Genomic DNA, 27,836 nt, shown 5'->3' with positions numbered 1-27,836 from the left:
ATCAATTGGTCAATTTTTTATAAAAACGAAAAAGTGGTTTTTCAAATTTTGGGGTTTTTGTTAGAAACTCTATGCTCAAGTCAATTTTGTGAATTTGAACTTATATTGAATTTAGTTTCTCTGCATTAGAGCATGCATCATGACATATTTTTTCATGCATCATGTATGTTTAGGATTTACATGCATTGCATTGATTTCTGTATCCATCTTGCAGTTTTGCAGTCATATCTCTCATTGTTTTTACACATGCTTACACTTTGCTAAAATTGGGTACTAAACTTGATTTAAAAATTGATTGATTAATTTCTAAGTTATGTACTTTTTAGTATATGCTATTTTTTATGTGTGAACTGCAGAAAATATTTTTCTTAAGAGATATGATGGATAATCAATGTGCAAATATTTTCTCTACTTATGCAACTGTTTATGGGCCACATTGTGTCAAGTTTGCATTTATTGAAAGAGAGAATATTTTTCTTCAAGTGTATCCTCACCTTAGTTTTTATCTTTGGTTTTGTGTGTCCCCCCTCCACTTCCAAATTTTTTCCCCAAAAATTGTTTTGTTTTTCCTATTTTTATAAGGGGAGAAGCTTGTTTTTACCCTTTGTTATTCCTAGGGGGAGTTGTCTCAATTTTCTATAGAGTTAAATTGTTTTGTGTTCCCTTCATTCTTGAAAGCTCGGAAATGTGTCGAAAATACACGAGTTGTTTAGACCCCTAAATTAAAGTTACGGCTTGGGTGATTTTACACTAACTTAATACTAAGTGCGGAATAGTGTAAACACAAGCGTATAAGCAAGACAACTACTCTAATCCATACTTAAAGCAACACACCAGTAAAAATGAAATAACAAGAGTAGGGAAGAGAGATGCAAACACAGATAACACTGAGGCATGTTATCGAAGAGGAAATTAAAGAACTCAGTGAAAAACCTCTTCCCCACCCTCCAAGTGGAAATCGATCCACTAGACAATCAGTTCGGATACAAGGGTGAGCAAGAGACCTTCTAAGCCTAACCTACCCTTTGTATCTAAGCCCTCTAAGCTCCTACTCCAACAAGGTTTCTCGGAACCGTGTCTTGTCTATTTCTCCAGATCCCGCAACAAGCTCCATATTGCATCTGCCATTCTAGGCTTCTTCCAATACTTCCCAGCAGCATCAAAACTTCACTTGACACTCTCAAAGGGTGTGGTAAGTGTTTGGGCTATCAACCTTTCAATGGTATGGAAATGGAAAGGTAGGAGATGAGGAAATTCCCAAAACAAATATGTAGAGGATTGTGGGTATAACAATCTCTAACTCTTAAGGTGTTTGGCTAAGGTTTTCTCTCAAAAGCTCTCCTTTACATTTGTGGATAATGTGGGTATAAATAGTGTAGGCACAAAAAGTGTGTATCAGACTGGACAGGCTGGCAAAACAGAATGTCTCGTGGGTGTCTCACGGGAAGGCCTTACTCGCGAGACACAGTTGTCTCCAACTGGCCTGACTCTTCGCATTCTAGCATGTGCAAGGCACATGATATACTTCGCAGGATGCTGAGTCGCGAGATACCTGCGAAACCTTCTTCAGTCTTCAAATGCTTGAGTTTTCACACTACTTTCTCTATCACACAACCCTTTCAATGAAATCCCACAATAAATATAGGGTACAACAGATTGAATATAATTACAATCAAATTTGTCACGAAATATAAGCTAACAAAACATATAGTTGTAAATAACAACTTTACAATCTCCCTCGTTAGCTATTCTGTGACAAAACCCCTAAAACAGACTCTAGACTTAAACGTGAGTTTGGGAACAGTGGCAAAACTCACTCAAACCTAATCTAGAAGTTGTGAAGCACTTACAAGCTTATACCTGTTACTTGAAACACTTGCACACAAACAAAACTTTCATTAAGCTTATGACAAGTTAAACATAAGGAATGTACATGAGCAAGTAAAGTACGATCAATTCTGTAAGCACATCATAACATGTAAGCATATCTTGATCAAACAAAAACAGTCATTAACGAATGACTACAATGAACATTTAGCAAGTAAATGCTCATCTGGACACGCAATGCAATTAAGAACAATCCATAGGATCAATTGCGTGTCCAACACTCAACCAATGAAAAATACACGAAGTACTTGCATCTAGGATAAAAGATCCTACTAGGGCACAAGAGTGAGGTACTTAAGACATAATAGCAATATCTTAAAAGTACAAAAAAATGCTACAAAGCATAGAGATAAACAAAAATACTGATAATAAACTGAACTTAAAACCAGAGTGTCAAAGCTTTAAACAAAAGTAGTAAAATCATAACACAGCAGTTATAAAAACAACAAAAATGAACAGTTTATGAACCAATAACCAATGCTTATAAGTATAAAACTATGCTCCCCCTAACACTATGCAAGCTCTTCCGCAGCTCTCCCTCAAAATTGTCTCCCCTTTTTGACCGAAATGGACAAAGAGGCTAGAACTTATCAGAATCGAAATTTGAACCATGCATCGAGGACAAGTCACTGATCTGGGAAGATAACGCAGTGATCTGTCCCTGGATGTATGCAAACTGGGTTGCGGTGTACTGCACATGGGAGTCAAGAACTGAAGACATCTGGTCCATCATAGCTAGTAGTTGATCAAGTCTGTCTATGCCTCGTGTTGGTGTAGAAGATGATGGCTGTGCTGAAGTCTCAGGAGTAGAAGTGAACCTATCAATCTCCTCCTTTGTATCTCCTTCCTCCTGCTCAACTTGTGGTTATGGTATGGTATGCACACCAGTCTTGGATTCCTTGATGTGTGCTGTGCTCCTAGTCAATGTATGGGCACTAATGGGGTAGTCTCTCTGAACCACAGTGAGACCACTTGGAAGTTTCAACTTTGTCTTTGCAATGAGTCCCATAATCAATGTGGGAAAAGGCATGACAGTCCTTGAATTCTGTTTTTCAATGCTCTTCTTCAGAATGTGGAAGATGTGGCTACATATATCAATCTCCTTGTGAGTAAAAAGGTCGTAGAGAAACCTCATCCTCGGAGCTAATAATGTGGTGAGGTTGGTGACCGAATATAAGTTATGGATCATCACATAACTCAATGTCCTCAATTCTGGAGAAAAACGGATTGTATCCATTGATGATTTCTTTGGTGAACCACCAAGAATCTTTATCATTTCCTTAGTAGATCCCAACCTCCCTTCATATTGGATTGACATAAGCAGAGAGGGAGGACGAATCTCCAAAAATTCTTGAATACTATCCCTCATGATCATGAACTCCTTGTGCCTCACCCAGCAAACTATATTGTCATCTTCCACAATAGCATTTGAGAAAAATTCTCGAATGATCTCGGAATACACAACCCTAACCGGGTTCAACAACTTGGTCCAAGTCCTTTCTTTGAACACTTCAGGGATGAATGTGTCCTCAAGGGTCTCTAGCTGAACCAACCTTTCCATGATAATGGTTGCTCTTTTGTAGCAATCATTGTACTTCATGTCAGCATTAGCAGACTTGAAATTGTCTAAATCAGTGCGAGGATGCTTTATGGTTTTCTTGGTTGCAGAATGTTTGGTTGGAGACATCTGCACAATTGAGCACAGAACAGATAAAAACATGTGCAAAACACAAAAACTTGATTAGATTCAAGTTAGTTCAAAATAGGGTAAAACTAATTGAAAACAGAGTACAAATACTTCAAACCAACATGCTAAAACAGTTAAACCAAGAACATAAAGACACAATGCATGAGGATAAGTAGATGTGCATGTGTATGCATGTGGGTGCGTGTGCTGATGCATTATAGTGCATGTGTTGATGCATGAGGGTGTGCCTAGATAGTGCCTAGGGTGTGCATGGCATGGCATTGAGGCACAAAACTAAACAAAGTGTGTAAAACACACACAAGATGATCAAAATATGATTCATATGATCAAACAAGACCAACATCAAAGATTGAAACTCAGTTGAGTCCAAAACAACACAGAACTGTCACTTAGACAATCTGTCAAACACATGACATGCAACAATGCACAATAGGTACGAAAAATGCATGAACATATGGAAAAATGCCTCAATACATGCTCAAAATTCCATAAGAGGCCAACACAGATACACAAACAACAGATGGGACTCAGCCCAATCAAATATTTTGAAAAATATTCATTGGAAAAAGAAACCTAACCCAATTTTCAAAAATCCCCAATTTTCAAACCCTAAGCATAAAAGTAGCATAATCTGAAAATAAAAGATGAGAAAAGTGTAAGAAGTACATACCTTGAAAGGATTGTGCAGAAATTTTGCTTGAAAATGATGGGGTTTGAATGAAATAGTGATTTGGGTTGAAAATGGTTTGAGAAAGGCTTAGCGAGGGAAATGAGAGATTTTGAAAAATTGTTACATTTGCTACATTAAAAATTGAAAATACGCATTTTTCGTGGGTTAGATAGTAGTGAAACAGTCGCGAGACAGTCGCGAGAATAGCCACTAAAGCAAATCAGCTTTCGCGAGAAGCTTTTGGTCACGAAATAGTCGCGAGACAGTCGCGGTAGCTTTTGTTTGATTTTGGAAAATTCAGTTTTAGCCAAACAGCATTTCGCGAGAAGCTTTTGGTCGCGAGGTAGTCACGATACAGTCATGAGAGTTTCTGTGTGACATGATGAAAAAGTTTATTTCCCTTAAGCCCTTTTCACGAGAAGCTCTAAGTCGCGAGCTTCTCGCGAGACAACCTCTGAACCAGTTTTTGAAGACAAACACAAAAATATGAATTTTGACCAAAAACATAAAAGCACGAAAGTATAAAATCACTTTAAAAAACAAATAAAACACTCAAAAAACTTTTTGGGTTTGATCAACAAGTATTTGAGTATACACATCACATTTGAACATGTACAATCACACAAATGAGATAAGCATTCATTGAATCAAAGTCTTGTGTGTTGTGGGTGAGTATCAAGTGTGAAAAAAATCCTTAGACTAGAGTGAAGCTTCAATGATCAATTCAATTAAGTCATACACAACTGACACTAGGTCAAGTGGTCTATCTCAATTATAGAAATGAACATATATGACCTCCTACAAAATGATTACACAACTTAGAAGCTTTTCATTTGGCTTCTGCATAAATCATGACATATGATCCTTTTTGGATAATACATCTCATTTTGAGATTGGTGCTTGAAATTTTTGATATTTCAACATTGAGAATTAGCCTTTGGCTTTTTGAGCACCATACATTTCAAAACAAAAGTTGCTTTCCCTTTTTCCTAGTCAAATACTAGTATGTGCAACAAGCTTTTGCAGCTCGATATTTCTTTTCATTTAGAGAGTTACATTTAGTGAGCTCTTTGCAAAAACATAAAATTAAAGAGGGAAGATATATAGGCATAAGTCTATGCAAATATCAAGACTATTGACCAATCATTCATGACAGCTTGAAGATCTATTTACAACAATCACACATAGTTTTCAAGATATCTTCCACCCAGATAAATGTGCATATAAATACAAGCTAAGCTCGTAAATGCACTCTGCCATTAGTACGAAGGTACTAGGCCAAACTCACATGTGATATACACAAAACAAGCGATTAAACTTTTTGAAGAGTTTTCAACTTTTTATGGGTTTTTTAATTTTTTAAACACACTAAAAAACAGAACAAAAACAAAAACAAAGCAAAAGCTTGAAAAAGAAACATGCTAAAACCGAAGCAAATGATACAAAACAAAGCAAGCATGTAAAGATGCATGAGCAAAAGTCCCTAAACATCAAAAGAATTAATGCATGGACATGTTAAAATGCTTATGCATGTGTACCCCTTTTCACCCACACGACATGTGCGTTTAGGGTGATATCCTTAAAGGATTGGGTACAAGAGTTGGGAGTTTCAAACCATCTAGTAAAGCTCTCCAAGCGAGTAGTGAAAGCACCGATCATTTTCATCACGTCCATCATGTCGGAATCACCATTTTGACTTCTCGATTGCTCACCAGCCCAACTCCTTTTGTCCCTTTTAGGGCTATATGACCTCTGAACACTTGCATTCTTTAATGCCTTCAGCTTATGGTAATTTAGTCTTGTGTGTCCTTGAAGTCCACAGAAATGACAAAAATGTTGAATTCTCGGACCTTTTTACAAGTTTGGAGGTGATTTCCCTTGAACTTTAGGCTTAACCACAGTTTGAGTACGAGGCTTATTCAACACTTGTTGATCAACTCCATTCTTCTTCTTTTCATCCTTTATTTTTTTAGGGGTAGGGGCAACTACAACTGGCTCTTTGGCTTTCACAAATCTCACATCTCTGGCGACATTGTCTAATGAGCTACTCCCTCCGGTATATCCCAACCCGAACTTGTTTGAGAAGTGTTTTTGAGATGAAATAACATCATCCAGCTTCTTCGTGGATACCCTCTCTATCTTGGCATTTGCTTGCACTACTTCTAGTTCAAGAAATCTAATTTTTGAATAAGCTTCAGTCAGCTCACCATTCATCGTCTCTATTTCACACTTGGCCTCTTTATAATGTACTAAAAGACTTTTAAAGTCCTCCTCTGCTTTCTTCATCTTCTTCACAGCTGCCTTGGCCACCCTTGTGTACTCTCCAGACTTCTCAAGAAGGGAATTGTAGTTTTCTTGAAGACAGGCTGTGTTTTCGTCTTCCTTAGTATCAGTTTCTTCAACACCTCCTATTCTTCATCACTATGATCCCCAAGTTCTTGTACCAGCAAGTTCAAGTCTTCCAATGACTCATTATGGGTAATAGTCATAAAGGCAGAGTAGTTTCCTTCTCCATTACAGCTCTCTTCAGAATCAAAATTTGAAGAATCCGAATCACTCAGCGTTGTGGCATATGCCTTACCCTTTCCTCTTAGATAATTGGGACACTCCTTGAGATCTCCATGGCCATTGCATTCATAACAGACAATGCCTTGAGGAGACTGAGAATCCTTTCCATCTTTCTTCTTAAACTCTTTCCTATCACCTTTGGATGATGCGAATTTCCCTCTGCTGAACTGTTTCCCACTGTTCTTCATCTTTAGAAATTTCCGGAAGTTCTTTGCAAGGAATGCTACATCCTTTTCCACTCCATCTTCTTCGGAGGAATCATCCATTCTTTCGGTGATGGTTTTAAGAGCAAGAGATTTACTTGTCTTATGAGAAGGCAATCCAAGCTCATACGTTTGAAGAGACCTAATGAGCTCTTGGATTTTAATTTCATCCAAATCTTTGCTTTTCTTTATGGCTGTGACTTTCGCTCGGAAGCTCTCCGATAGGGACCTTAAAATTTTTCTCAGCACCTTAGCATCTTCAATCTTCTCACCAAGATTGAGCTTAGCAATTACAATTTTGTTGAGCTTTCCATAAAATGAATCGAAGGACTTATCATCTCCCATCTTAAGCTCTTCGAATTTGGTGGTAAGCATCTGAAACTTTGTGTCCTTCACTTTCTTTGCTCCTTCATACGTAGCCTCCAATATCTCCCAAGTTTCCTCGGCCACTGTCATGTGAGAGATCTTTTGAAACTCGTCTGGAAACACACCACAAAATATAGCATTCAAAGCTTTACTGTTAGCGTTAGCTGCCGCAAGAGCTGCTTTATCCCAAGTGGATTTAGCGGCCTCCGGTCTATTTCAACCGATTTCAACCGCATCCCAAACAGTATCATCAATGGAACACAAGAATACCCTTATTCAGACTTTCCAAAATGCATAATTATTACCATCAAAATATGGTGGCACATTTAAAGATTGAGACCGGTCTATCTCAAACGGGGTCAAGGAACACACTCAGGTATATAAACCACATCGAGTGTACCCGCTCTGATACCAATTGAAAGCTCAGAAATGTGTCGAAAACACACGAGCTGTTTAGACCCCCAAATTAAAGTTACGGCTTGGTTGATTTTACACTAACTTAATACTAAGTGCGGAATAGTGTAAACATAAGCGTATAAGCAAGACAACTACTCTAATCCATATTTAAAGCAACATAACAGTAAAAATGAAATGAACAAGAGTAGGGAAGAGAGATGCAAACACAGATAACAACGAGACGTGTTATTGAAGAGGAAACTGAAGAATTCGGTGAAAAACCTCTTTGCCGCCCTCCAAGCGGAAATCGATCCACTAGACAATCAGTTGGGATACAAGGGTGAGCAAGAGACCCTCCAAGCCTAATCTACCTTCTATACCTAAGCCATTGAAAGTTCAAATAGCGTTGAAAACACTATGAATGTTTAGACCCCCAAACAACAAAATACCAATTCAAGCTTTATATCAAACAAAGTATGTGCGGAATATGATAACAAGCTTATAACAAAATTGATAAACAATCTAAACCAATTTAAAATCACATCCACAATAGAAATTAAATGGTAAAGATTAAGGGAAGAGAGATGCAAACACAAAGACAACACGGCAATGTGTTATCGAAGAGGAAACAGAAGCCATCGGCGTAAAACCTCTCCGTCGCATTCCAAGCGGTCAATAATCCACTAGAAAATGAAGTTGGGATACATGAACGGCAATAGACCCTCCAAGCCTAATCTACTCAGGTACCTAAGCCCTCCAAGCTTCTTGCTTCAACGAGGTTATGCCGAACCTTTATCTTTTTTAGCTTGCTGGATTCTGTTATAAACCATCAACCAATAACCATTGGTCCCTTCCAAACTACTTCCCTTAGCACCAAAAGACCTTCTCATAGATATGGGTATGGTGAGAAAAGGATTTGGTCAAGAACCTTTTAAGGATGTGTCAATGGAGAGGAAGAGAGTAGAGTTATTTGAAGAGTCTCTTAGGTGAAGATTGTGGATGAATCAATCTTGTTTTTCTCTAGGGTTTCTCTCTTAAAATTCTCTCTGGAAGCTCTCTGTATTTCGTGGGTTTAAGGGGTATTTATACTAGGGTGAGATAGGAATGCGAATAGTCAGGTTTTTCAAAACAGAGCTGGTTGGCTGCTTGGCCTCGCGACTTGGCTGAGTCACAAGTTCAAGCCGCAAGTTAATAAAACGGCCAGGCTGGACTTTTTGTCATGTAGTGCTCTAGCTGGTGTGACTGTTCATCTTCTCGCACGCTTCACTCGTGTGCTAAATTTGGCGGCTTGCCAGTCGCGAGTCATCTGCGAGTCCCAACCACAAAGCCTTGCTTTCTTGCACTTTCTTGAGCATTTCTTCACACTCTTTCACTCACTACCCTTACATGAATCCCACCTAAATACAGGGTTTCTGAGTGCTGAAATACAAGTAAATTGGCATAGAATAAAGCCAACAAGATGGTTGATTAAATTCAACCTTACAATCTCCCCCTTTGGCTATTCCGTGACAAAACTCTACAACAAACTCTAGACTTAATGCGTGAGTTGGGAATCGTTGGAAAACTCACTCACACCTAACTCTAGAATCTGTGAAGCTCTTGAACCATAAGACCAAAAAATCTCCTGAAACTCAATAACATAATAAGTTCATTGTATGTAGAAAACTTGTAATGCATATGGAGTAAGCACAATGCGATCAAGCAACAATGGGATAAAACAATAAGCCATGGCTTGACCAAAACAACAATCACTATATACTAGTTATCACAATGCTCATTCACTCAAGGAATGAACATCCGAACATGCAAGCTAATAAGCTTATTTGCAAAGTATCATTTGCATGTCCAACACTCAACCAATGCATAAAACATATGAGCATCTAGGAACAAGATCCTACAAGGGCACAAGAGTGGTGTACTGAAAGAGAAATGCATGGCATTTACCTTCAAGTACAAAAGCTACATAGCATGGGTATAAAGACCTAAAAACCTTAAAAGCTTACAAAAGCAATAGGTACAAACACAACAATAAATAGACACTAAATAAACATCATTAACTAATAAACCAAAGATTCAAAAACAAACAAGACCATGAGTTTTAAACCACCATAAAAACCATATTAACCATAGTGTATCAAAAAGCATTAAACATAAAGTAAAACATTGTTTGTAACATGCTCCCCCTCAAAATGGCACTCCCTCTCAAGAGTTGCCCCCTCAAACATTCTCCCCCTTTTTGACCAAAATGGCCAAAGGGTCACTGTTGGGAGTTAAGGCTGTCAAATTTGGCTGAAAGAACGTTGAGTTGATCCTGAATTGCTGCCATCCTTTCAATATGCTCATTTTGAACTTCTCTAAGTCCATCAATCCTCTCCAAGATGATCTGAAGTGCATCTGGAGGTGTAGTTGATGAGGTTGAGGCTCTGCTCCTCTTGCTTTTGCTTCTGGGTGTGACTAATTGTCCTGCAGCTTCTGCTTTAGTTTCCATAGGATCACCTTCTCCTTGGTCACCCTCTTCTTCATCACCTGGAAGACGAACTTGAATTCTGATGATGGTTAGCTTGTTGATGGCTGAAGGAGTAGGCATGGGGCTGATATCTTGAGGGATCTCAACACCTTTTACTCTAAAAAGCCTTATAAGAAGGCTAGGAAAGATCAGCTTGGGCCTAGAAGTGGTTTTAGTCTCATCCACTATAGTGTCAAAGATGTGAGAGCTGATGTCAATGAAGGTTTTCTCTTTAAGTTCCATGAGGAAGATAGCTCTAGCATTGTTGATTGTAGTCAGTTTCCTCACTGGGTACAAATTGAACATCATGATGGTGGTTAGGCACCTCATGTCAGCTAGAAATGCTGTAGTGTTGAGGCATCTCCCTTCTCTTTGACCACCAATGCGAGTTTGGACAGTTTCAATAGAGAGCATCCTGTCCTTGTAGTTGATGATGTCAGAGTCCTCTAATTCTTCAAGACCTAGCACCTCATCAATGTCATGTGCATCTATAGTGAATTCCTTTCTTCTAACCCAACAACTCAACTCCTCCTCCCTTATTACAGCATTTGCATAGAATTCTCTGATTAAAGGCTCACAGATAGCAGGTAGGTTACTCAACAATTTTTCCCAACTTTACCCTCAAAACAACTTGGAATGAACGTGTCCTTCAAATCCCTTAAGTCAACAAATCTTTCCTGAATAATGGTTCCCTTCAAGAAAGAATCTTTATATCTATCAAAGTGTTGAACCGATCTAAATATGTTAAGGTCCATTTTCAACCTTTTGTTAGATTTCTTAGCAGGAGTCTTCTTCTTTGTAGGAGATGGGGCCATCTGTAAACAAGCAGAAAAGGTCACAACAAGACATAGCACAATGGATGAAATTCAAACATTAGCAACAATTAAGAAATAGGTTGTTTGATATCACCATTCAGTCCATATACAGTTGAGATTCAGACAGTAAAAGAGGTATCATAGATCAGAAAAGGATAGAACACTTTATCAACAATATAATGCATATCTTATTGTGACAAAGAGCACAGTTTAACAACCAAGAGCTCTTTAGAGCACATTCCCAACCACATACTTCAACAAGTAATAATCAGTTGAACAGAAACAGTGAAAACCAGATTAAATCAAAACAAATCATATGACAATGAGATATAACTTCATGAGAATGAAATGATCAAACCAATTCAGAGCAGACAATAACCATAAGGTAGAAGCGACACACTATATTTAGTAATTAAAGAAAATATCAACCATATAAAACCAGCCAAACACACACACAGAGAAAAACCCAATAAATCTAAACCAATAACAACATGGGTAAGATAAATAACAAGCAATCACCTCTGATAAACTAAATCATGATAACACACATGTTTAGAATACTAGAAACAAAATTTTGCCAAGACCAAAACACCAAATCTAAACAAACATTAACCCAACCCAAGTTCGAACACATAATATCTCAAAACTCACAAACACCTCTCAAAACAAGAAAATTAAGCAAAAACAAGATGTTAGGTTCTAAAGATTTAGGATTTTATGTATTTAGAACTCTAATGTATAATATTGGCAAACCATGATCAAAACAATATGTTTAGTCTTGTTTAAGCTTGCTCAAAGTTGATTAATTATTGTAAAGTTGGAATCGAGTGGCTACAAATGTATTGGAGCATTTCGGCCTGGCTTGATCGATCGAAGGATGGACTCAATCGATCGAATCTCGGGTCAGATGTGTTTTCTGCAGAATTCCAACTCAGCCCAAACTCTACTTAAACGTCTTGGGGTTCAAGTAAAACACTCCTATATATAAAGGAAACTCTAGAACGTTTTTGGGACTTTTGGAGAGAGAGATTAGAGTGCCTTTTGTGCCTCCTTTTATTTTTAGGGTTTTGTACCCAAACCTCTCTAAGTCTTTGTTGCACATATTGCGGTTTGTGTGAATCTCTTGTGAGATCATTGAGGAGCTTTCCTTCCCATATACTTAGGGTTTCTAAGATTCAAGATTATGTTAAGAACTTGGTAATCATTCAGTTGCAGATTCAAGAACTTAAAGATACACAAGCGGGAGTGCTTGTACTTGATTGAAGAGTCCAAGAAAGAAGGAGTCTGTGGATTCGGAGCTTGCACGTGGTCGTGTCAGTAAGTTCTACTGGTAGGTAGTATTAGGAAGTTGAGCGGGGAGCTTGTAAGTCCTTTTGTATGAACTTCGATTCTTTCATAATGGATTCAATTTTGCCTTGAGGATCGGTGGGTAAAATCCTCCCTAGGTTTTTACCGGTGTGGTTTCCTGGGTGATCATATCTTGTGTTATTTATTATTCCGTTGCTTTATATTCTTGATATGATTGTTTAATTGTTTTAACCTAGAATTGCATAATTTGACTAAGTAACAACTTGGCTAATTAACTAGGCTACTCAATCTGGTTGTGTTTTAAGGGGTCTAAATAACCAACACAAGAAATACTAGGTGAGAATAAGAAAAACCCATACCATTTTCTTGAAGATTGGAGAAGAAATGATGCAAAAATGGATGCTTTTTGAAGAGATACTCGGAGTTTTTGAGAGAGAGTAATGGGGAAGACAATGAACAGTCATAAAAATTTGAGGGAAAACTATAAAGTTTTTGAAAAACTGTCCTTAAAACGCAAAACATGCATTTTTCGCGACTGGGTCAAGTCACCAATCAGTCACCAGGTAAGCCGCGAAACACTTTGAAATTAAGATTCCTAAAAAAATTTCTAAGTGTTTTTCGCGACTGAAAGGTCTACCCGCGAGACAGTCGCCAGGTGAGCCGTGAAAATCTCTGTGTAACACTCGTTACTAGACCTTCCACCCGCGAACAAGTCGCTACACTAAGTCGCGAAAAACATAAAAACTCAAATTTTGAAAAATTTTCTAAGTATTTTTCGTGACTGAGACCTTGACTTGCCAATGAGCCTCGAAAAATCTCGGAGTGGGCTTGCGACTGGGGCATGCGACTGGACCAACCCGCGACTAAGTTGCCAAAATAGGGCAATACTGTTTTTGAAAATTTTGACATTTTTGTAAAAATAAAAAACTTTCCAAAAACAAGCTAAAACACTCAAAAATCTTTTTGTGTTTGATCAACAAAGATTGAGTTTATGAAAACACATTTAAACAAGTACAATAACACAAATGAATATGATATTCATTGAACATAGACTTGTGTGTTGTGTGTGAATATAAAATGAGATAGTCCTTAATCTAATGTGAAGATTCAATAATCAATTCAATCAAGGCATACACAACTAGCACTAGATAATGTGACCTATCTCAATTATAGAAATATGCATATATGACCTCCCACATAAACTTGAGTACATTTCTTTGAAGCTTTTCATTTGGCTCTATATACATCATATCATTTGATCATTTTGAATCAATACATCTCATTTGAGATCGATGTTTGAAATTTTCAATATTTCAATTTGATGAGTCAGCCTTTGGCTTTTTTTGGGCATCATACATTTTATTTTGGTTGCTTTCCCTTTTTCCTAGTCAAATACTAGTATGTGCAACAGGCTTTTGCAACTCAATATCTATTTTCATTTGGAGATTTATATTTGGTGAGCTCTTTAATTAAAAGCAATAAAATAAAAAGTGGGAAGATATATAGGCACAAGTCTATGCATATCTCAAGATCACCAAAATCATTCACTAATTATTCATGACAAGGTTGAAGATCTATTTACAATAGTCACATAAATTTCAAGATTTCTCCTACAAAGATATGAGTGCATATGAGACAAGTTAAGCTCGTCACAAAGCCATTAGTACAAAGGTACAAGGCAAAACATGCTTTGAGACAATGCTTAACAAAGTCAATCAAACTTTTTGGATTTTCTACTTTTTATGTGTTTTTTGGATTTTTGACATAAAAGTAAGAAAAGATTGATCAAGAAAAATGAAAAAAAAAAAAAAAAAACATTTTAAAACGAAACAAACAAACAAACAAATTCTCAACACTCAAAAGTTAAAAAAAAAAAAAAAAAAAACATTTTAAAACGAAACAAACAAACAAACAAATTCTCAACACTCAAAAGCAAAAAGCATACTACCAAACATAATCACAAAGCATAGGAAGAATTGATGCATGAACATGTTATAATGCTTATGCATGAGTATCCTTCGTCACCCACACGTCACGTGCGTTTGGGTAATATCCTTAATGGATTGGGTATGAAAGTTAGGACTGTCAAACCTTTTTGTGAAGCTTTCCAAGCAACTTGTGAAGGCACCTATCATCTTCATCATGTCCATCATTCCGGGATCACAGTTTTGACTTCTTGGTTGCTCACCACCCTAAGACTTCTTGTCATTTCTTCTTCCTCATGATCAAGGAGCGCTTGTATTGTTTAACGCTCTCAGTTTATGACAGTTGGGCTTGGTATGCCTTTGCAATCCGCAAAAGTGACAAAAATGATTCGTTCTAGGACCCCGTTGTAATCTTGGAAGTGATCTTCCTCTAGCTTCAAGTCTGGCTTCTGATTGATTATGGGACTTATTTGACACCCGTTGATCAGCTACCTTCTTCTTCTTTTTAACCTTAACTTTCTCAGGAATAGGTTCTTCTAAAACCGTCTCTTTGGCCTTCACAAACTTCACTTCTTTGGTGACATTTGCTGATGAGCTACTCCCTCCGGTATATCCCAACCCAGATTTATCTAAGGAATGTTTTTGAGATGAAATAACATCTTCTAACTTCTTGGAGGAGACCCTCTCTATCTTGACTTGTGCTTGCACTACCTCTTGCTCAAGGAATCGAATTTTTGAGTAAGCTTCTAACAGCTCTCCATTCATTTTCTCCACTTCACATTTAGTCTCCTTGTATTACACTAGAAGAATTCTGTAGTCTTCCTCGATCCTCTTCATCTTTTTAATGGCTGCGTTAGCCACCTTAGCATATTCACTGGTCTTCTCAAGGAGTGAATTGTAGGTCTCTTGCAGTCCTACTGCTTCTCCATCTTCTTCATCTTTAGATTCCTTAACTATTCCAATAGACTCCAAATCAGAGTGATCACTAAGCTCCTTCACAAGTGTACTCAAATCATCAGAGGATTCCACATGTGCAATGGTCATAAATGTAGAGTAGTTTCCTTCTTCTTCACAGCTTTCCTCAGAATCAGAATTTGATGAATCTTAGTCACTTAGGGTAGTGGCATAGACCTTCCCCTTTGATTTCAAATAATTTGGACATTCTTTCTTGAAATGTTCGTGTTCGTTGCATTCAAAACACGTGATTCCTTGTGAAGACTGGGATTCTCTACTATCTTTCCTTCTGAGTTCCCTTTTCTCCTTCTCGGAATTTTGAAATTTCCCTTTGTGACTAGATTTTCCACTGTTCTTAAGTTTTAAGAACTTCTGGAAGTTTTTCACAAGGTACACCACATCTTTATCTACAGCATCTTCTTTCGAAGAATCATGAGATACTACCCTCTCATCAATTGTCTTAAGAGTAAGAGATGTGCTCTTCTTTTGCGTAGGCAGTGACAATTCATATGTCTGCAATGAACCAACCAACTCTTGAACTTTGATGTCATCAAGATCTTTGCTCTCTTTAATAGCTATTACTTTGGCACGAAAGCTTTCCGGTAGTAACCGAAGGATCTTCCTTACTATTTTTGAATCCTCCGTCTTTTCTCCTAAATTAAATTTGCCGACGACCACCTCGTTCAACTTGCTATAAAAAGAGTCAAAGGACTCATCCTCGCTCATCTTAAGCTCCTCAAAGCGAGTGGTCAACATCTGTAGTTTGGTGTCTTTCACTTTCTTTGTTCTTTCATAAGTAGTCTCCAGAATCTCCCATGCTTCCTTAGCAATAGTGATATGTGAAATCTTGTGAAATTCTTTTGGAGAGACACCACAAAAATAGCATTCAGGGGTTTACTATTAGCATTAGCTGCCGCAAGAGCTGCCTTATCCCAAGTGGATTTGGCAGCCTCTGGCATAGTCCAACCCACTTCAACTGCATCCCACATAGCATCATCAATAGAACACAAAAATGCTCTCATTTGGACTTTCCAAAAAGCATAATTATTACCATAAAAAAATGGTGGCACATTTAGAGATTGAGACCTACCCATCTCAATGTGGGGTCAAGGATCGCACTAAGGTGTTTAAACCACAACAAGTGAACCTGCTCTGATACCAATTGAAAGTTCAAATAGCGTTGAAAACACTATGAACGTTTAGACCCACAAACAACAAAATACCAATTCAAGCTTTATATCAAACAAAGTATGTGCGGAATATGATAATAAGCTTATAACAGAATTGATAAACAATCTAAACCAATTTAAAATCACATTCACAGCAGAAATTAAATGGTAAAAATTAAGGGAAGAGAGATGCAAACACAAAGACAATACAGCGATGTGTTATCGAAGAGGAAATTGAAGCCCTCGGTGTAAAACCTCTCCGCCGCCCTCCAAGCGGTCAATAATCCACTAGAAAATGAAGTTGGGATACATGAACAGCAATAGACCTTCCAAGCCTAATCTACCCAGGTACCTAAGCCCTCTAAGCTTCTTGCTCCAACGAGGTTACGCCGAACCTTTATCTTTTCTAGCTTGCCGGATTCCGCTATAAACCATAACATCAAGTAATAACCATTGGTCCCTTCCAAACTGCTTCCCTTAGCACCAAAAGACATTCTCATAGATGTGGGTATGGTGAGAAAAAGATTTAGTCAAGAACCTCTTAAGGATGTGTCAATGGAGAGGAAGAGAGTAGAGGAATTTGAAGAGTCTCTTAGGTGAAGATTGTGGATGAATCAAATTTGTTTTTCTCTAGGGTTTCTCTCTCAAAATTCTCTCTGGAAGCTCTCTACATTTCGTGGGTTTAAGGGGTATTTATACTAGGGTGAGATAGGAATGCAAAGAGTCAGGTTTTTCAAAACAGAGCTGGTTGGTAGCTTGGCCTCGCGACTTGGCTAAGACGCGAGTTCAAGCCGTGAGCTAACAAAACGGCCAGGCTAGATTTTTTGTTCTGTAGTGCTCCAGCTGGCGCAACTGTTCATCTTCTCGCACGCTTCTCTCGTGTGCTGAATTTGATGGCTTTCCAGTCGCGAGTCACCCGTGAGTTCTAGCCTCGAATCCCTGCTTTCTTGTACTTTCTTAAGCATTTTTTTACACTCTCTCACTCACTACCCTTACATGAACTCCACCTAAATACAGGGTTTCTAAGTGCTGAAATATAAGAAAATTGACACAGAATAAAGCCAACAAGATGGTTGATTAAATTCAATCTTACAGCCCTCCAAGCTCCTACTCCAACAAGGCTTCTCGAAACTGTGTCTTGTCTAGTTCTTCGGATCCCGTAACAAGCTCTATGTTGCATTTGCCATTCTAGGCTTCTTCCAATACTTCCCAGCAGCACCAAAACTTCGCTTGACACTCTCAAAAGGTGTGGTAAGTGTTTGAGCTATCAACCTCTCAATGGTATGGAAATGGAGAGGTAGGAGATAAGGAAATTCCCAAAACAAATGTGTTGAGGATTGTGAGTATAACAATCTCTAACTCTCAAGGTGTTTGGCTAGGGTTTTCTCTCAGAAGCTCTCCTTTACATTTGTGGGTAATGTGGGTATAAATAGTGTAGGCACAAAAAGTGTGTATCAGACTGGACAGGCTGGCAGAACAAAATGCCTCGTGGGTGTCTTGTGGGAATGCCTTATCAGCTAGATACTCACGAGACACAGTTGTCTCCATCTGGCCTGACTCTTCGCATTCTAGCATGTGCAGGGCACATGATATACTTCGTGGGATGCTAAGTCGCGAGATACCCGCGAAACCTTCTTCAGTCTTCAAATGCTTAAGTCTTCACACCACTCTCTCTATCACATAACCCTTACAATGAAATCCTACAATAAATACAGGGTATAACAGATTGAATATAATTACAATCAAATTTGGCACGAAATATAAGCTAACAAAACATATAGTTGTAAATAACAACTTTACAATTCTCTCCTTTCTCTTATTCTCTGTTGAGTTGTTACTCTTTGTTTGAGTTATCTTTGTCAATACGTGACAAAAAGGGAGAGATTTAGATGAAATGTGGGAATATGTGTGGAAAATACAAGAATGTTCTGTTTAGGGGGAGTTAACATTGTTTTTGATGTATCTAACTTAGGGGGAGAGTTAGTTTGCATATTTATTGATTTGTTGTTCTTCTGTCATATATGCGTTTATGCGTTTGTTGAGTATTTTAGGAAATGCAGGTTGATTTAGTCGTGCTGCTGTCTACACTTGAAACTGATGGATAGTAGTTAGGATTGGATTTGTTTTGTAAAGGGCTTTATTTTGTAAACTTTGAGCTTTTAGTTTGTGTTTTGTCACGGATTGTCAAAAGGAGAGTTTGTTAGGTTCTAAAGACTTAGGAACTAATGTATTTAGAACTCTAATGTGTAATGTTGGCAAACCATGATAAAACAAGTTGTTTACTCTTGTTTAGGCTTGCTCAAAGTTATATTTTTTATGTAAAGTTGGAATCGAGTGGTTGCAGAAGTATTAGTGACTTTCGGCCTGGTTCGATCGATCAAAGCTTAGGCTTGATCAATCGAATCTCAGGCAGAATGTTTTTTTGCAGAATTTCCAACTCAGCTCGAGCCCATTAAGGATTAGGGTTTCAGATCTAATTCTCCTAGTATATAAAGAAAACCCTAGCCACGTTTTTTAGAGGACTTCCGGTTGCTCATATTGCTGTTTATGTGAATCTCTTGTGAGATTTGTGGGGAGTTTTCCTTCACACAAGCTTAGGATTATCAAGGAGGAGATTTCTTCGAGAACTTAATGATCATTCAGTTGCTTCACTAAAGAGCTTAAAGATACACAGGCGAGGGTGCTTGTACTTGCTGGAGAATCCAAGAAAGAAGGAGTCCGTGGTCTCAGAACTTGCACGTGTTCGTGTCAATAAGTTTCTACTGGTGGGTAGCAATAGAATGTTAGTGGTCTAAATTCTATTGTAAAACTTCAATTCTTTCTATAGTGGATTCAAGTTTACTTTGAGGATAGCTAGGTTAAATCCTCCCTAGGTTTTTTACCAGTTTGGTTTTCCTAGGTGATCATATCTTTGTGTTATTTATATTTTCGCTGCTATACATGATATGATTGTTTGATTGTGATAACCTAGATCTGAAATTTGGACTAAGTAATCACTTGGCTAATTTACTAGGTTAATCCGGTTGTATTTTAAGGGGTCTAAAAACATATAGGATTCTTGTTTATCATGGCACATGTCACATGAAGGTTCTTCATTGAAGCCTCTCTGGGTAACAATGGACCTATTTTATAATTTTACTGTATCATAAATTCATAATACATATTTTATTTTTTACAACAACTTGCTTAAGCATTGGCCCGCATGAACCTCTATTGAAAATTGTATGCTGTATTTTTTTGTCAAATCAAGTAATCCTAACTCTAAAACGTTCAAAACAAAATTTAGTTTCCAATTATTTTTAGTCCAGATTTGCAACTTGGTCCTTGAAAGCTCAATTAGTGTGAAAACACTAAAGTTTGTTCAGACCCCAAATTTAAAATTACAGCTAGATTGCTTTTACTCTAACTTATCAAAATGCGGAATCAAGAGTAAATGAGCACAATAAACCAGTAACACTACTCTAAGCCATATTCTACCACAATGAACAATAAAAGAAAAGCTTAAAGAGTAGGGAAGAAAGATGCAAACACAAGATAACTCCTATTGAGGTCCAAAATATCATAATGTTGTATCAAAGCCCAAAACAAGACAAAGGATTGAAATCTAGAAAACATTCGGGCTTTCAATAAAAAGGGGCAGGCCCAAATCCATTAAGAGTCCTTAGGAAGGGACCTAAGCCCATGAATGGGAAAGCTTTGGACCTCACGAAACAAAGGAAATAAGAGGTTTAGCCCAGCCCTCAAAGGTAAGAAAATCTTTAAGGAGCTCAGGGAGAAAACTAAACCAGGATACTTAGGGATTCCTAGAGGCCTGAGATCCTCGAGATGTGCAACAAGGCCAGGTTAGGACTGAGACAGTTCAAGGGGGCATGCCTAGAAACACAAAGAACGAGAGTAGATATGTCCTATCAGCCACTCACTGATGCAGAAAAAGATTAGAAGACTTGGAAACCAAAAACTCATGAATAGGGGCTTGGTACCTTGAGGAACCCTTGAAGATGGACTGTGAAGGAAGGAGGCTGAAGATCTTTCAGCCTGATAGAAAGGAATCAGCCTATTTAGGAAAAATGACAAAAAGAAAAGCAGCCAAAAGGTTGTTCTGAAAAGGTGAAATCTAGAAGCCTTAGAAAAAGAAAGATCAAAGGTCAGCCCTTTAGGACCCCCTAAAATGGGAAAGTCACCTAGGGGCTTTTGAAGAGGGAACCTCAAAAGAGGGAAATAGTTAAGAATGAGGAAGAGACAATCCACCAATGTTGCTAACACAACATTAGTTCTAGTACCTAGGGCAGCAAATGGAGTGAATCAATGATACCCTAGAAACCCTGGGATGGCACTATAAATGGAGGGACAACCAACAGTGAAAGGCATTCAGCTACAGGGAATCAGAAGTAAAAGAACCTTGGGAAAGCTCTATTAGAATTCAAAAAGAGAAAAAAGAGTGAAAACATAGTCTGGGATCCTAAAACAGCTACTAGAGAATACACTTTGATCCAAAGAGATTCAAACTTCGCAAGTCTTAGAGGCTTGAGGAACCATCTATGTCTGTAATTTTTGAACTTATTTAGACCTTGTAACACATCCTAGTGAGCATGATGTATCAAAAAACTTAAGAAAATAATGAATCATTTCTCATTATCCTAAGGATCTCTAACGTTTTATTTTACTTTTTTCTTCCTCGTATATCATTTCTTTACTGTTCAACGATGTTCAATAAATATATATTTTCTGTATGTTGGTATGTATGTGTTGTAGGATCCACGCTTTATGCACCACTTGGTTTGAAATTAGCCCAACTTAGCTGTGATGAACCAAGCCCAGTCCCTTAAAACATAAAGCATCAAGCCCAAGATCCTTGCCTTTTACTTGGGCCTGTGTGCTATTGTACCAAAAAAAAAAAATAATAATAAAAAAAAAAGAAAAAAAAAAAAAAAAAACACACACACACACACACACACACAAACACCAAGACGTGTTATCGAAGAGGAAACCAAGAACCTCGTGTAAAACCTCTCCGTCGCCCTCCAAGCGGCAATCAATCCACTAGTAAATGAAGTTGGAGTACACGATGAACAAAAGCCCTCCAAGCCTAATCTACCCAGGTACCTAAGCCCTCTAAGCTTCTTCTCCAACGGACTTCTCGGAGTCATGTTTTCATAGTTTTCTGGATCCTGCAATCAGACCATTGCATCCAGTCATTAATGGCTCCTTCCAATACTTCCCAGCACCAAAACTTGCTCAACATGTGAAATTGGTGAGGTAAGTGTTTGGCTAAGAACCTCTTCAAGGATGTAGAATGGGAGAGATAGGAGTAGAGGAAACCAAGATAAAATGTGTAGTGATTGTGGTATAACAATCTCTAACTCTCAAGTGTTTCTTGCTAGAGTTTTCTCTTGAAAAGCCTCCTTACATTTCGTGGGTAATGGGGTATATATAGTGTGGGTAAAGAATTTGGTAAAACACTTTTTCTTTTTGCTAGACAGAGAGTTTCGCGGTACCTCGCGAGATGGCCTTTCTCGCGAAGTACTCGCAAGTTTGATAGCTTAGCATGACTCTTCTGGTTCTAGTCATGTGCTTCACACGTGGCCTTTCGTGGGTTACTCTTCTCGCGAGCTAGTTGCAATCTGCATTAATTCTTCTTTTGACACTTGATTTTTCACATCTCTCACACTCATTCCTTACAAATAAACCCACATAAAACAAGGAAATGATTGAAGAAATTATAATCAAATTTGGCATAGAATTAAAGCCAACAAAGGCTAGTTGAAAATCACAACTTTACAGTCCCGATATTCACCACTCCATTTTGAATTGGAAACAGTCCTGGCTGGGCTTATTCACCAACTCGCATAAGCACTGGCCAGCATAAACCACCATCCACATCTGTAGTGCAATGTGCCAACCCAAAACTTTTCCCGGACCCATCAATTTAACTGGTTGGAACGTAAAAATTAGGTGAAGCAGAAAATTCCAATTTTAGGCCATATTTTATTGTAGAAGCTGTAGTTTTGGAAAGCAATAAGAGAATAAACAATCCGACTGGACTGTGAGGTTGTATTTGTTGTTGGCGTGTGTGGTTTCATAGATTGATCTAAACAAAAATGGAAATTGTAGGTGTCTCATCCCTAAATTTGGAAAATTCGCAAGTCATTTTCGCATAATCTATACTTTATATCTAGGATGCATGGACATGGACATTGGTACGGATATGATACATGTATGATACAGCGATATGAGTAATTTTAAAAAATTATAACATGAAATGGAAGGTATGACATGAGTATGATACGGATACGACACGAGTATGCAGGGACGGAGCCAGAACTTTGAGTTAGGGGGGCACCTTTACTATTAACTGTGTGCGGTGATTTCAACCTCTGACTTTATTACTACTTAGCTATTGAGATTTTTTATTTTATTTTTTTGTTTTTTTGTGAGTAAGAACAAAATTATTTTTGCTTAGAATTTTTTAAAGGGCAAGGTTGTTTATTTTGGATAAAATTGGTTGATTGAATTTAATTTTTTTTAGTTTACTATAGATAATTTTTGTTGTTGAACTATTTTTTTGGGCTTGAATATTTTGTTTTAGATTTTAGATCTATAAATTTTTTTTATGGTCACAAAAATGATGAAAATGCTATAATTACATTTTTTTTTTAATTTATAAATTACTGATATAATAATTGGTTACTGGTAAGTGAAAAAATGATATGAGTAGTGGACCCATTATGCAAACCAATAAGCTTTTGTTTCCAAAACAGTATATAATAATACTGTAAAAAAGTTTTTGAGTATAGCATTACGCTTAAAAGAATTAATGATATTGTTTAAGGGAACTGAAATGTATTTTTTTAAAAACAAAATGTAATTTTATAGAATAAAATTGCTAAAATTAGGGAAGAGAACCAGAGACCATCTATGACCATGTATGGGCACCTTATAGAAGAGATTTATCGCTTAACACTTTCTTTACAAAGTTGTAGGTTTAGGCATATAAAAAAGGTGGGCAATCAGCTTGCTGATGCCCTCGCTAGAAGAGCAATTCTATTTGCAAACCTAGATATGTGATTAGAAGAAATACCACCGGACTTGGATGATGTATTTCAAAAAGTTAGCCATCAATAATATTAAACTATTCTTACTTTTTTTCACAAAAATACAAATTAGAACAATAAAATACAAAATCAAACATGATTGATCATACACTTCAAAGCTTAATTATTGAAATTGTATAGGGTTGATACAAACCATTTTATTTTCTTTGGGACAACCAAATCAACAACATATTGATAGTTAAAAAATTGTTCTATATATATATATATAGACACACACACACATATATGCCTTCTTAATATTAAATTTCAAAATATACCATCTTAATTGTAGCTTCCATAAATTACTAACGAGGATATAGCTCAGTAACTGAAGCCTCATTTTCTGAGTGTTGAACATAATGGCCTTTGGAATGATCTGACCTTGCCACCTCTAAATTATGCCCCCAATTTGATGACTTGTCTGATTCAATGTTGCTGTGCATAAAGAATGCAGGATGGGATGGCACCGGAAGAGTGATGGAGTAGCTATTAAGCATAAGCACAATCAAAGCCATGGTTGGTCTATCAGTTACATTTTCTTGAACACATAGTAAGCCAATGTGGATGCATCTCATTATTTCAATTGTTGGGCTATGTCTCAATGTGGGATCAATAATATGTGAAGCAGTTCCCTCCCTCCAATTTTTCCATGCCTGCAAGATATAATTAAATGGATTACCTATTATGGGTAGACATAATATTAGAGAGGAAATTATATTCATGATAAAATCTTACTTTTCTTCCTTTTAGCTATGATACAGTTATAATGTCTCTCTAAACTACAAAAATAAATAATATTCCAATTTAACTATTGATAACATGCATTTTATCCCATGTTTGTTAGGATTTTTTTCAATGTTAATGAAAAATTCAAATTTCTATTAAATACTTTTATAAAAAAAATTGGCTTTTCTTGTAAATACATTGCCTAGATTTGAAATTTAAGGGAAACATTAGCTGCACCATAGTTACCATTGTTAAGTTAGGGTAATATAATTAACGGCTATTTTTATTTTGCTAATTTCATGCTTATGTACTAGTGATACACTTACAAGAAAGAGGGATAACAATTTATACATACATAGCTTAGAAGGTCCTCTACATTCTCTCCATTTCAAAAGCAATTGTTCCTCTGTCCGCATACTATCTCCAACACTAACACGCCGAAACTAAAGACATCGGACTTCACTGAAAACTGGCCATGCATTGCATATTCTGGAGCCATGTATCCACTGCATGGTGGCATTAATAATAATTGTTTGATGTTATTTCCAAGAAACAAAACAAACATTAGTTCTCAGCTCTTAAGATACTTACTAGGTCCCTACAATTCTACTTGTATTCGATTGAGTTTGATCCAGTAAAAACAATTTTGCCATGCCAAAATCCGAAATCTTGGCATTCATTTCTTCGTCTAAAAGTATGTTGCTTGCTTTAAGGTCACGGTGAATAATTCGAAGCCGCGAATCTTCATGAAGGTAGAGAAGCCCTCGAGCAATACCTCCAATGATTTTGTAACGCTTTTCCCAATTCAAATGTACCCGCTTGATAGGATCTATGTAACAAATCAAGCATATAATATACTTAATTAAAATATATAGAGGTATTTTCTAACAAGACATGTAGCCCAAAGGAAGTTTATGAGCACAACTTGATAAAGAGAAGTGAAGACATACCAAAAAGGAAGTGATCAAGGCTTGTATTTGGCACAAACTCATATATTAGAAGTCTTTCATTCCTTTCCATGCAAAACCCTAAGAGTCTAACTAAATTACGGTGCTGTAGTTTGGCGACCAATAGAACTTCATTCTTAAATTCTAGATCTCCTTGCCCAGAATTTGTTGACAATCTTTTAACTGCGACATCTTGTCCATTATAGAGCGTACCCTAATGATATATAAGAATAAAAATTTGTGTAATCATGAGGAAATTAGAATGTCTTTGACTGATATTAGTATAGTTTTGTCCATGATATTATACTATAGTACTATACAGTTACCTTGTAAACAGCCCCGAATCCACCTTGTCCAAGCTTATTTGCTTCAGAAAAGTCGTCTGTCGCAGCACTAATAGTGCTAAAGTCGAATTGCAAGGATTCCACGCTTGGAATTTCTTCGTCAATATCTTTACACGAGGAACTAGTCAATACTTACATTAATCAATCAAGTTCATTAATTAAGGAGGAGTACCACTATTTCAAATACATACGCTGATGCGCGCACCATACCCGAAATAAGTTTTTTTTTTTTTTTTTTTTTTTTTTTTTTTTTATTTTACATGTTTTGGATTGTTGAAAACTCTTTCTGTTTTTTTTTTTTTTTTGCCCTTTTGTTATTGGGCTAGAAAATAACAAAAAAATTATTGGCATTAATGCCAAGATGATTTTATAGCTCAATAGACATCCTTTAATATTTCTAACAGAGATGACCAGATTTCAAATCCTCACACCGTATTATAACAATTGAGTTATCAAAAAATCTTTGGACCAAACAAGTAATGGCCTAATTATTTTTCTTCTTAATCTATTTGGGCTCTTGACCCACGTTACTTTACAACACAAGCTGGGCCATAGGCACATATTCACTTTACTACATGGGTTGAACTTCATGACCACAATTCGAAGTGAGCTCACTACCAAAGGAGCGCTATAGGAAGCACACACAGAGAGGTATGGATTTGAGGAGTGAGGGAGGGGGACTGGAGGAAGTAAAGTAAAGTTGGTTCGTTAGGCCAATCAACATGGTGGTAATATTCTATTCTATTATTGTTGTGTATGTACACTTATCTTTGTTAAATTTTCTTCATATCCTATATTTTTTTTTTAATACATTGGTATATTGTCAATTTTTAATGCTTTTAAATCGGTTTATTTTCTTAATTTACACTTAAGTAGTTACATTTATTATAAATATTTTGAAATTGTGGGAATTTGTACTGAGACTATCAATAGAATTTTAATCCCAACATTATTCCTAGTACTTGTGGAAGTTGCATTGATCAATAAGGTATGCATCTTCTAATTTGTTATTTCCTCGCCGTTATACACAAAGCCTAGTTAACCTTTTGAATAACAGATTATAAAACCAAATTTTCACTTACTTTCTGCTGCTTTTTCCCTTGGACTGCTCACTCTCAAATAGACGCAGATGCAGATGGAGACGATTAGTACAACAAAGGCAACAGATGCCACAACTATAATTATGACCATCCATAATGTGTTTCTCGGATTCCCTGCAAAAGTAAACCATAAATATATTTTCATTAGAAAATCCTGAGGGATAAGATCCTCAATTAGCATTAATTTACAAACCTAGAAGAGATTGTAAATAAGTTAGAAATTTTATGGAGTAATCAAGGACTATACATAAACTAGTTCTTTTGACCACATATATATAAGTTATATTATGGGCATAATGGCATGGATACCTTCTGCAGTAGTGGTGGTATTGGTTAATGGTGGAGAAGTGGTGGTATTGGTTGATGATGGAGCTGGAGCTGTAGTAGAGTGAAAGAAGGAGTAGTCCTCATACCTGATTTTACAGCTGGTTAGAAGTACACTCCTACCTACCTTCCCAGCACAATATTGTGGATAAGCTGCAATAGCGATAAGTAAGCAATTAGTGCAGTCTTGCTCAGACAAATCAGGCGTGCACTGCACAAGTGCATATAATTTTTTAAAGTCTGTTGTGATTGCACTTCCAGCTGCATACTTGCGAAGAGAACCACCTGCTGCGGCTTCACTTGTTAGGTTATTCAACAAGATATGGACATCATCATTGTACTGATCCACATAATTGGCAGATACGTTTTCATTGTTACACAAGTCTACTTGAATGGTAGAATTCATGATGCCAAAAATGGAGCGGTTTGAGTAACGTAGCATACATTGGCTGTACCACCATATTGCCTCCTTTTGATTGGGACAGAGCTGTGTGAGAAGAGTGGAACAGTTAGTAAGGCAACCACGACAGTCATCTGGATTGACATCTCCTCCACAGAGTCCAATTGCATATACTTGGTCAGAGTTTTGGCCATAAGAGGAATAGTAGAACCCATAATCAATTGTGGTGTTGGAGTAGAGGGAGTAGAGGACTTGATTGAGGTTTTTCTCATAGGTACTGTTGCTGGTGTAGTTACCATTATTGTTATTACAAGTAGGTGGGAGTAGGGGGGCTGGCAGAGCAGAGGCCTGAATGAGAATCAAAATGGCAGAGAGGAGGAAAAGCAATCTCGAGGAAACCAGTGCCATGTGTTTAGTGAAATGCCACAT

General features: G+C 37.2%; 1 protein-coding gene across 1 annotated transcript; it reads right to left on the bottom strand.

Moving 5' to 3' along the window:
* Positions 1–23,710: 23,710 nt before the first annotated feature.
* On the bottom strand, positions 23,711–27,815 carry LOC112002127 (cysteine-rich receptor-like protein kinase 10). Its single transcript, XM_024034284.2, has 7 exons — positions 26,993–27,815; positions 26,666–26,797; positions 25,566–25,690; positions 25,243–25,453; positions 24,884–25,121; positions 24,648–24,798; positions 23,711–24,219 (listed from the first exon to the last, which is right to left on the bottom strand). Exons 1-6 carry the CDS (start codon positions 27,813–27,815, stop codon positions 24,681–24,683), a joined length of 1,647 nt encoding a protein of 548 aa, XP_023890052.2. The 3' UTR covers positions 23,711–24,219; positions 24,648–24,680.
* Between the last annotated feature and the right edge of the window lie 21 nt (positions 27,816–27,836).

Source organism: Quercus suber, unplaced genomic scaffold (assembly GCF_002906115.3).
Source record: "Quercus suber isolate HL8 unplaced genomic scaffold, Cork oak 2.0 scaffold_673, whole genome shotgun sequence".
NCBI lineage: Eukaryota > Viridiplantae > Streptophyta > Magnoliopsida > Fagales > Fagaceae > Quercus > Quercus suber.
Note: the sequence above shows the minus strand (reverse complement) of the source record. Positions and strands in the feature narration are given on the sequence as shown.

Excerpts from the sequence above, each read along its gene's own strand:
- LOC112002127 (XM_024034284.2), bottom strand. The coding sequence starts at position 27,815 with ATGGCACTGGTTTCCTCGAGATTGCTTTTCCTCCTCTCTGCCATTTTG. Across the intron at positions 26,798-26,992 it reads TACCACCACTACTGCAGAAG|GGAATCCGAGAAACACATTA; the intron begins GTATCCATGCCA and ends TTACTTTTGCAG. Across the intron at positions 25,122-25,242 it reads CCTTGATCACTTCCTTTTTG|ATCCTATCAAGCGGGTACAT; the intron begins GTATGTCTTCAC and ends TTTGTTACATAG.